At 33.3% G+C, this 11819-nt stretch overlaps 1 protein-coding gene across 1 annotated transcript; it reads left to right on the top strand.

Moving 5' to 3' along the window:
* The first annotated feature begins 3728 nt into the window (after positions 1-3728).
* LOC112764653 (polyadenylate-binding protein 8) lies at positions 3729-7311 on the top strand. The gene is made up of 9 exons (XM_025810367.3): positions 3729-4287; positions 4378-4496; positions 4602-5261; positions 5348-5425; positions 5510-5599; positions 5882-6016; positions 6300-6473; positions 6562-6741; positions 6840-7311. The coding sequence occupies exons 1-9, from the start codon at positions 4044-4046 to the stop codon at positions 7080-7082; spliced, it is 1923 nt and encodes a 640-aa protein (XP_025666152.1). The 5' UTR covers positions 3729-4043; the 3' UTR covers positions 7083-7311.
* Positions 7312-11819: the final 4508 nt, after the last annotated feature.

Here is an 11819-nt window from a genome sequence, read left to right as displayed (position 1 = left end):
ACTTAGGATTAATTTAAACTCACATAATGGGCTACTGACCACTCGTCAGCAAATCTCTCCTTGTTGGCCATCAAAGCATGGGTATACTTGAAGGTCTCTGCCAGTGTTGCCTCACGGTCCAACGAATTAGACTACAAATTAATATATCAACCAATAAAATAAATGAACAAATTAAACAACTAATTCAAGTAACTACTAAAACATTAAACAACGACAAAATTTTTACCAGTCTGCTCTTCATCTTCATGAAGGTCGCCGACCCACCCGTATACTTCGACGACCTGGGCGAAGCCCTATTAGCGACGTTCGTTAGACAGTGACGCTTTAACCCCTCATCATGAGTAAAATAGGCCTCCGGTTCCTTCTTAATGCCTGGAGAGATCCACGACGTTAGGTGGTCACGCCCTTACGAACATCACTCATCATTTGCTGAAAATGTTTAGTTGCTTGGTGGTCGTAAATCTTTCTGATCATGAGATTATGTTCCACATCCCATATGAATTTTAACTGCACAAAGTGATTCACCAACATTAGTTATTCTGAATAAAATACAGTTCAAATACAGTTAATTAATTCAACATTATTGGATTCTTACCACCCACTTCTAAAACCATCAATCTCTGCATTCAGCCGGGATTTGCGTGTAGCTCGACCACGGGTGGTCGTACATTGACTTAATGACGACGAAAATCTCTTGTGTGCAAGCATTGGAGTTTGGTGTAAACTTAGCAGAGAAAAAAAAATCTAATATTAATAAACACATAGAAATTCATAAACTTAAGATTAACAAACGTAAGATTAAAAAAATTGTATGTACTCACGCCTGTATACCATCAGGCCAAATCCTCAGTCAGATGACAGACGGTGGTGGAGGGGCATCCAAATGGGTGCACTGGAGAAATCACCCACCGCGGGCTCTGTCCTCGCTGGATCTGCAGGGAGCGTAGCAGCAGGAGACACGTAGTTCAGATTTGGGACCAATAATGAATTGCTGGTCCGCTGGACCCGCTTGTGACGTCATAGGGATCGATGAGATAGTCGGGGTAGTGAGCGATGACTGGGCAGTCATTGGGAATTCGGTGGAAGCCCGCCTCTACCACGATCAGTGACCCACTCGACCTACCTCTGCTTCCTGTCGTCATGTATGCACAGCGACTATATTACTAACACTAATCAAAACACAATTAAATTCACCAAGTCTAAACATATTAACACACTTAATACAGTAAACATATTAATAACATAATAAATACCAATAACTAATAACATAAGAAGAAACTCAAGAAATAATAAATAATTATAACAAATATGAGAAAATGTATAAATAATAAATAATTATAACAAATAACACAAAACACTTAAAATAAGAATTTTAAGGAGAAACCAATTCATGACACAATTAACACAAATATCTATCAACCCTAAACATAATTCTAAGACTTTTGAAAACATAAATTTAATTTTTTAATTTCACTCAAAATCTTATAAAAATCCCCTAAAATTCAGATTTCTCTACCCTTCAAGGATTCCATCCAAACTAATGTCCATCTAAACCAATATACAAGAGTTCAATAAAACTCTAAACTCTAACTTATTCAAACAATCCCACCAAACAAATCAATTATTCAAACCAATAGAATTTACGTAAAAAATTAAATAAAATTTTTTTTCATAGCCCATGATTTTCCAATCTAAACAAAACAAGTAAAAACAAAACACGAGTAATAATCAAACAAGTAAAAATAAATCCTAAATTATTATATGATAACCAAGACACAAATTCTAAATTAACTTAATCCTAAATTATAATTAAGCATTATATGTTTTGATATTCTAATATAAGTATATAACTATTAACACACAAACATACAAACCAAGCATGATTCCTGAACCAATATTCTCAAACATCCTGATTCCTAAAAAAAAATGTATAACATTCCAACTAACTCAGAATAATTCAAAAACCACAACTTCACTAATTAAATTCCTAACACTAATAGAATAACAAACTAAAAGGTAATACATTAACAATTAAAGAAATTCTATTTCTAATTTTGAAATATATGTTATGGAGATGGAGAGTGAGAATGTACCTGAATCTGGAGCGGCGGCGAAATGGTTGGGTAGAGAGAGAAACGAAGAAGCGGCGAGAGAGCAGGGTTAGTAACGGCGGGGATGGAGTGGCGGCAGTGTCTGGAGCGGCGGCAAAAGGGACTGGGTTCGATAGAGAGAGAAATAGAGAAGAGGGTTTGAGAGATAGAGGGGGTTTGAGAAATGAAGGGGAGAGGATTCGCGCTCTCAATTTTAGATTTGATTACCATCGGATTCACCGTTGGATAAATCCGACGGTAATCTATTGCGTGCCACCAAAACGGAACGTTTAACTAAAATGTGTTACTGTTGGAACAATCCGACAATAATTCCGACAAAAATGGTTCACACCTATTTCGTACTTTTTCTCTCCAAATATTACCCACAAAATTACTGTTAGATAAGTAAATTTATCGGTAATAATTTGACATAACGAATTTTACAACAAAATTCTCCATAAATCCGTCGATAAAATTGACGATAACTCGAGACGCTAAATCTAACTATATTCAGTATTTTTTTTGTAGTGCATTACTTAAATAGTTAGAGATCAGTTAAGAATTTTTAAATTATAGAAAATCGCTTTGTCTTTTGAATGAATAGTCAAAAACTAAAAAAGATATTTACTCTTTGTCTTTTTTTACTAAGAATATTATATTCGAATATTGTAAAAAAAGAAAACCTTATTTATTTAGTGTTACAAATAGTTGAGAATAAGTTTTAATATTTTTAAATAATAAATTAGGATACGCTTGTTTTATTATACTTATTTTTTAGAATATATTATTTTTAAAATAAATCTAATATCAATAGAAAAATAATTTTTTGAAAAAAATATAATAATTGAAGAATCGTAATAATAAGAATAATTTTATATATTTTTATTTCTTTGATATAAAAGATCAATATCATTATTTTTGAGACGAGAATAAAATTTATATTTTAGACAAAAAAATTATTCCTACAAATTAAATTGTAATACTTCAAACAAACATAAAAGTAATCTTTTTATGAACAATTGTAATAGATAAATTGAAATTCTTCAAAACAAACTTCCACTTAGAACTTGAAATATCATTCTTTATATACTTGATTTTTAAATTATTTATTAAATAAATAAAAGAGTGAATACCCAATCCGGCCCCTGACAATTATCTCGAAAGGACGAGGCCCCCAAAAAAAAAAAACACCCAATTCGGTCTCTGATAATTTTTTTTGAGACTAATTAGTCCCTGTGCCAAAAAAAATAACATTGATTTTTTTTTGGCATAGGGGCCTCGTTGTCCTTTCGAAGTAATTGTTAGGGGCCGGATTGGGTTTTATTTTTTTGTCAGGGGCCGGGTTGGGATTTTTTTTTTGTCAGGGACCTCGTTGTCTTTCGAGGTAATTGTCAGGGGCTGATTTGGGTTTTTCTCTAAATAGAATATGTACTTATAAGTAATTTATATTTATTGGCAAGACTAACAGCTCAAATGACATAGTCTTTCCATACTCAATTAAAATGTTGGGGTTCGAGTCTCATATCTTTAGTAAAAAAAAAAAAGTAATTTATATTTATTATTATTATTTAGTAAATAAAAAGCATAGATTAATACGTCCCAAACATAAAATTAGTTATACGCAAAAACAAACTTGCTAGGTCTGATCCACTCTCACAGTCTGATTCTCACTATATAAGTGGGCAGCCTTCTGTACAAGCGGGTGCGGAGCAGACCCACCTGCCCTCCTCACTCCTCATTCCTCACTCACCCATAAACGTATAAATTAAAAATATTAATAAATAAATTATCAAAATTTAAATTCCTCCTCAGCTTCCGTTCTTTTTCCGGCGGGTTTATCAAAAAAACCAAAAAAAAAAAAAAAATCGGCGTTATCTTTTTTCTTTCTGCTAGGGTTTTGTTTCTAATTTATAGTGTCGCGCATTCTTATTGCAACGGCTGAATTTTGAATCAATGGCACAAGTTCAGGTGAGCCCCAATGCGAACGGTGATTCCGCCGCCGCCGCTGCTTTTGTCCCGAACCAGTCAGTGATGACGTCACTGTACGTTGGAGATCTCGACCGCAACGTCAAGGATCCGCAGCTCTACGATCTCTTCAACCAGATCGGTCAGGTCGTCTCCGCTCGCGTCTGCAGGGACTTGGCCACCCAGCAATCCCTGGGTTACGGTTACGTCAATTTCAGTAACCCTCAAGACGGTTCGTTCGTCAATTTCTCTTCCATTTTTCTCCTTAAATATTGAATGTTCTTTTATTTAACATGATGTCGATTGTGTGAATCTCTCACAGCGGCAAGAGCATTGGATGTGTTGAATTTCACTCCATTGAACAATAAACCGATTAGGATCATGTATTCTCATCGGGACCCTAGCTCCCGCACTAGCGGCGCTGCTAATATATTTATCAAGGTGATTTTTAGAATCTCGAAACTTTTTCTTTCGGTATTTGTGAGTGGCGGCATATTATTTGGCTTATTGAATCTATTCTGTTTGTTTGTGCTACTGATGGTGCAGAATTTGGATAAGTCGATTGATCATAAGGCTCTGCATGATACTTTTTCCTCTTTTGGGACTATTCTTTCTTGCAAGATAGCCACAGATCCTTCTGGGCAGTCAAAAGGATTTGGCTTTGTGCAATTTGAGAAGGAAGAGTCTGCTCAAAATGCCATTGACAAGTTGAATGGAATGCTGATAAATGACAAACAGGTTTACGTGGGGCATTTTCAAAGAAAGCAGGATAGAGAGAGTGTCTTAAGCGCCAATACAAAATTTAGTAATGTGTATGTAAAGAACCTGTCAGAGTCCATGTCGGATGATAACTTGAAGAAAATTTTTGGGGAGTATGGGACAATTACTAGTGCTGTAGTGATGAGAGATTTAGATGGTAAATCGAAATGTTTTGGTTTTGTCAATTTTGAAAATGCTGATGATGCTGCTAAAGCTGTTGAGGCACTCAATGGAAAGAAATTTGATGATAAGGAGTGGTACGTTGGGAAAGCCCAGAAGAAATCCGAAAGGGAGCTTGCCCTGAAGGAGCGATTTGAGCAGAGTATGAAGGAAGCTGCTGACAAATATCAAGGTGCTAACTTGTATCTCAAGAACTTGGATGATAGCATCGATGATGTAAAGCTCAGGGAACTCTTCTCAGATTTTGGTACAATAACTTCATGCAAGGTTTGAATGCTGGTTCTTCTTTTGCTTGTACCTAACCTTCTATTGTCTTCTGTTTGTGAAACATGTGTTGTTTTTCCTGCCTGCAGGTTATGCGTGATCCACATGGAGTCAGTAGAGGGTCTGGGTTTGTTGCATTTTCATCTCCTGAGGAAGCTACTCGAGCTGTAAGCAATACAAATGTCTGTTTTCTTCTTTAATAATTGGCCATGAACTCAATTACTAATATTCAATCATGTTGTTACTTGAAGCTCGGAGAAATGAAAGGGAAATTGATTTCTGGCAAACCTCTCTATGTTGCCCTTGCACAGAGAAAAGAAGAAAGAAGAGCCAAGTTGCAGGTAATACTTTGGACAAGTGTCAGCTGTTAGATATATATTCTTTATAATCTTCTATATATAAAATAATACTATTATAATGGAATTGTGATCCTTTTTAGGAACAGAAATTCCTCTATCTTGTCCATCATTGATGGTAGGTGTTTTGAATGCTCCTATATGAGTATATTGTAGGTTGTGAATGATTTAGTTAAATGAATAGAAAATTAGAAAGGTTTTTACTCCATCCTTCATTCCATTTATACCTTTGTTATTGTTTTCATCTAGCCTGATTACTTCATGCAGGCCCAGTTTTCTCAAATGACGCATGTATCAATGGCTCCTTCTGTTGCACCTCATCTCCCGCTCTATCCTCCAAGGGCCATGGGTCTTGGACATCCATTTTTGTATGGGCAGGCACCTCCAGCTGTCCTTCCTCAAGTAAATACATAGATTTTGTTTAGAATTTATTTACGTTTGTCTGTTGTTTTCAATTTGTGAATAAGATGTGAATGCCAACTTTTATACTGGCTTATTATCAAATATCACTTCTTTACATTTCAGTTGTTTAAATTTTAAAAAGCTGATGTCATAATTCTCAAGTAAATACATGCCCCTGTTGTGTTATGTTGCCCCTGCATCTGTTACTTGATCATCGCATCACTCCATTTACTGAATATAATGTTTGCAATAAAAGTAATCATCTTTACAATAATGAATACAGGCTGGATTTGGTTATCAGCAGCAACTTGTGCCTGGAATGAGGCCAGGGGCTCCAATGCCAAGCTTCTTTGTTCCAGTCGTTCAGCAGGGTCAACAAGGACAGCGCCCAGGTGTCCGTCGAGGAACAGGTCCTGTGCAACAACCACAGCAGCCAGTGCCGATGATGCAGCAGCAGGTGTGCTCATGTTCAACTTGTGTGCCTTTGTGTCTCTCTCTTTGCTATTAAACCCTGATGGTGAGATACCCCTTTCTGTGTTTTCCAGATGCTTCCAAGGGGACGTGGCCATCGTTATCCAGGTGGTCGCAACATGCAGGAGGTTCCAATGCTTGCAGTCAACTATGACATGGGAGCTCTGCCCATCCGGGATGCGATGGGACAACCAATGCCCATTCAGGCCTTGGCTACTGCCCTTGCAAATGCTCCTCCAGGACAGCAGAGGACTGTAAGAGAGCTTTTTCCCTGCTATTGTTTCAGCTTTTTCCCTGCGGGTATACACATTTGAAATTTGTCATGCTGACTTTTTCTTGAATGATTTGGTAGATGCTTGGTGAAGCTTTATACCCACTTGTTGATAAGCTGGAACATGATGCTGCAGCAAAGGTTACAGGCATGCTTTTGGAGATGGACCAGCCTGAAGTGTTGCATCTGATTGAGTCACCCGATGCTCTCAAGGCAAAAGTTGCCGAGGCCATGGACGTGTTGAAAAATGTTGCTCAGCAGCAAACCAATGCCCCAGCTGATCAACTCGCCTCCCTCTCTCTCAATGAGAATCTTGTGTCTTAGATATGCAACATTGTCCCGTTCAGCAGCTCACATGACCGTAGAACTTCACAGTTTTGTGTCCGGTTTCTTGTAGGATTTAGCAGCACTCGTTGGATTAGTTTTTGAATTTACTTTTTGTTTTATTTCTTCGTTTGCTGGTTGAGATTTTGATGGCGGCATTTTTTTTATTCCCTTTAAAATTTTGATATTTATATCCCGTTAATTTGAATTATGATGGTTGGTTCTTGAACTTTTATCTTATGAAGTTTTGGTAGAATACATTTTATTCCATATTTTAATAAGAGTTTAATATTGGTGAGGTAAATAATTATATAGGTCATTTAGTGTAATTTTTATTGAACAATTGTAAAAAATAAATTGAAAATCTGCAAGCAAACTTTTACTGTAAACTTGAAATATGATTCTTTATATATACTTGATTTTTAAATTATTTATTGGATGAATAAAATATTTAGTTAAGTAATTTATATTTTTTGTTATTATTTAGTAAATAAAAAGCATGGATTAGTATGTACTAGAAATAAAACTAGTTATATGCTAAAACAAATTTAGTAAATAAACTTTTACTACGGGTGAATGAGGGTGGATCCCACGAGGATTGATCAGACTAACCGTAAATTCAGGAGATCAGAAAACAAGCAATAAACGGATTGTGACTTTTCTTATTAACTATTTTAATCATGTAAGATTCAATTTATGACAAATTATACGTGACTAAACCCTAATTCTTTAGACCTTTTTAGTCTCCTCTAACTTTCATCAACCGTCCATTCCTTGGTCATTTAGTTCCAATTAGAGTTCAATTCTAGTTTATATGCCACAGAAATTCTAATTACCCAAATATAAGAAGATTATAGGTCACGTATCCATTAAGTCCAAATAATTAGAAATTTAGAAAAAATTATTTTTGTCAATTTCTCTTCCAATTTTTTGTCCCGTGTTGAATGTTCTTTAATTTAACATTGATTTGGATTGTGAATCTCTCTCAAAAGCATTGGATGGGTTGAATTTCACTCCGCTGACCAACAAACCGATTAGGATCATGTATTCAGGTGATGTTAGAATATCGAACCTTTTTCTTTCGTAAATTTGTGATTGATTATTGAGATAATAATTAAAATGATTCTTCAGTATTAATTCAAATTGGTTTTTAAATTAATTAAAATAGTGTTCTGATTTTAAACTGTAAATTAAAATAAATTTTCCATCCATCATCAAATTAACTTAACCGAAATTCTATCTAGTATGTTAGTTGGCATAATAATAAATAGGAGTACTCAAAATAGTCCTTTAGTCTTAAAAACTAATCAAAAACCAAATCTAACCTTTTATTACCAATATTTTATTGAAAAATTATTAATAAAACGTTAGATTTGGTTATATAAATTATTATAATTTAAAATTATTAGGCCAAAAGTGTTTTAATTTACAAAAGTAATTGAGTTTATGATGAGTTAAAATTTAAATTAATATAAAATATAGTTATTAAGAAAGAGAACAAATAAATAAATAAATAATAAAATAATAATGCCACAATATTTTAGAGTTATATTTTTATTCTGATAAAAAAGAAAACAACACCACGTTATTTATCTCCTTTGGCATTATCAACAAGTATCATATAAGTTTCAAATTCACAACAATTACAACACAAATTATATCAACTCAATCACAATAAAATTATCCTCACCCATCATGCGTGTATCACTTCACCAACAAACACTACAACTCATAAAAAAGAGTATTGAATACAATCATAAAAATATAGTTAAAATAAGATATGGACAATATATACGTCTCTTCTCTTACAAAAGCAATTATTTCTCCTATGCAATACTAATTTTCCTACAATAGAAAACAAAACGTATATTAGTGTTAGTCTTAAACATAAATATAATTAACTATTTCTAATTTCACGTCGAACAAGTATTTAAATTAAGCCATTAAAAAAAAAAAAGTAACTAATGCTCATAATAAGACTTACTAACTTTAGGAAGAAGTTTTGGTAGGGCAATTTCGACTATCATGATGTACATATTGCTTACAAGCTTTGCAAAGTCTTATTTTTTCTATTTTTCAGTTGCTTATTTTGTTAGGATAAAGTGTTAAATTAGTCTCTTACGTTTGGGGTAATCCTGTTTTGGTCCTTAAGGTTTAAAGTGTCCTATTTAAATCCAAAAAAGTTTTATTTAGCTTTAATGTAGTCCCACCGTGAGGTCAAAGTTAAATAATTAACGAAATGTCCTACATGACAGCAGTACAAGAACAATGTCGATAATTTGAAGAAAAAGTACAAGCTCCAGAGACACAAAATCAATTCTGGATGCATCAATACATTTATTTATCATTCTCCTTAGTTCTATAGAAAATATTTCATTTAAAATGTAAGAAAAATAATAAATAAATATATTGATGCATTCACAGTGCCTCTGGAGCTTGTACTTATTCTCCAAATTATCGATCTTGTTCTTGTACTACTGTCATGTAGGACATTTCGTTAATTATTTAACTTGGACCTCACGGTGGGACTACATTGAAGCTAAATGACACTTTTTGGATTCAAATAGGACACTTTAAACCTTAAGGATCACAACAAGATTAAGCCGTAGGGAACCAATTTAGTACTTTACCCTTTTTGGCCACCTTTAACACGCTTTCCATATCCTTTGGTATTTGAATGTTCAAGAGGAAGAATATCAATATTTTCAGAAATATTAATGCTAACAAAAGACTCTAACTTATCCTTTTTGCTTGCAGGAGATCACTTTTTATCTTAGTCAACTGTGACTCAATTTCTAAACCTCTATTTATGACAAATTGGAGCTTTTTTAGATCTACCGGCCATATGCATACATTTAAACAGTTGAGTCATGCATCTGAAATCAGTTTGCTTTCAGTTCCAAATTCAGGTCTAACAACCAGAGACCAGATGACGAGCACAAGGAAGAACGATGATGATGATAAGAAGGGAAAGTTGCAGTAAAGAGAGGTTCAAAAATTAGGGATTTGATTTTTAGTATCCAACTTAAGAGGCAACCACACTTTTGATCAGACAGATAGTAGTAATTTTAATTTTTTATTTAATGTAATCTAGCTTTCGAATTAGGTTTAATTTTAGTCATTAAATTCAATCCAATGATAATAATTATATTTTCATACTTTCATGTAAAAAAATCTATTCTCAATATACATATACATATATATAACTCTTACTTGAAGAGTTTTGGTTACAAAAGAAAGGTTATGCAAATTACAAAATAATGTTATACACAAAAAGTAGAGCATTTTAAATAAAATTTAGCCTTGTACATATGTAAATAAGACCACATACAAAATGGAATAAATGCCTAAAAAACAATAGCAGTTTTAAGTAGTGTGATGTGCATATAAAGTACCTGCCAGAATTTTGTGTACCTACTAGGGTTTTGTGTGACTGCTAGGATTTTGAGTGTAGTGAGATCAGAATATCGATTTTGGTGAGTTTTCTTCAAAAATGTCCATGGGAAAAATCCTGTGATCAGAACCAGTGTGAGGATCTAAGAGATAAAATTGCATTCTTAGATGAGGGGAACGATGTGCGAGAGGGGTTTGAGGGATGTACGAGAAATTGTATGGGAAGGATCATGACAGATATGGAATTTAGTTTGGGGATGATAGAGGCTGCATTCACTATTATTTGGAACCATCCTGAGGGGCTATGAATCGAAGCCTATGGAGATAATGTCTACCAATTTTTCTTCAACCATGAGGCAGACGTAATAAGGGTAGAAAGGGGCTCTCCTTGGTTATTCAAACAATTTGTGATTCATATGAGGATATGGCATCCGAGTATGAATATACCATGTAAGAATTACTCTAACATCTCTATACTACAAGAAAAAGCAATATTTGTAACAAAAAAAATTGTTACAAAAAATCGAAATTTTGAAACAAAAGGATTTTGTAACAAAAAAAGGGGCCGTTGCAGTATATTCCGTTACGAAAAGTTTTTGTAACAAAAAATGAAATTGTTACAATTCAAAGTAATGTTTGTAACAAATTTTTTTGATACAAAAAACTAAAAGTCATTACAAAAGTGATAACAAATTTTGATTTTCAAAATATTTTTCGTAACAATTTAAACTTTTGTGTCATAATATTTTGTTACAAAATACTACTTACTTTTGTAACATTTTTTATTCTTAGTTACAAAAATAGAAAATTTATTTTAAAATATTTAATTAAATAATTGATATATCAATTAATTTTCTAAACACGCTAACTTAACATTTATATAATATATAATCATATAGATAATTAGAATATCTTACATGTCATTAAGATTCTTTTACAATAAAATAAGTTCTACAAATTCAACTAAACACAACTTTTTCCTAACATAAAATTATATCATTTTAGATTTATAATTCTTGATTCTTCTAGCATATTTCACTCAATATAAAGTCTAGCATGTTGGCATCAATTTTGTACCCCTGCAAATATGAGCAATGAAAACCAAAATCAAAAAATCACATATAACACTATCTTCATCAGAGTAAGAATAAAATTAGAACTTACAAGTTAAAATTAACTAATTCTTTAAGAATCTATTCTCAAAGTTTAAAACTAGTCAATCAAGAATGCAAATTATCAAAAATTGACAATTCAATATATAAACTCGGCCTAATTAATAATAATTCAATTCATTAAATTTACATAAGTATCAATTGTCTAAAAATCACTACAAAGCACAATTTC

Source organism: Arachis hypogaea, chromosome 17 (genome assembly GCF_003086295.3).
Source record: "Arachis hypogaea cultivar Tifrunner chromosome 17, arahy.Tifrunner.gnm2.J5K5, whole genome shotgun sequence".
NCBI lineage: Eukaryota > Viridiplantae > Streptophyta > Magnoliopsida > Fabales > Fabaceae > Arachis > Arachis hypogaea.
The sequence above is the reverse complement of the archived record's forward strand: the minus strand, read 5'-3'. Positions and strand labels throughout refer to the sequence as shown.

Excerpts from the sequence above, each read along its gene's own strand:
- LOC112764653 (XM_025810367.3), top strand. The coding sequence starts at position 4,044 with ATGGCACAAGTTCAGGTGAGCCCCAATGCGAACGGTGATTCCGCCGCC. Across the intron at positions 4,497-4,601 it reads CTGCTAATATATTTATCAAG|AATTTGGATAAGTCGATTGA; the intron begins GTGATTTTTAGA and ends CTGATGGTGCAG. Across the intron at positions 5,426-5,509 it reads CTGAGGAAGCTACTCGAGCT|CTCGGAGAAATGAAAGGGAA; the intron begins GTAAGCAATACA and ends TGTTACTTGAAG.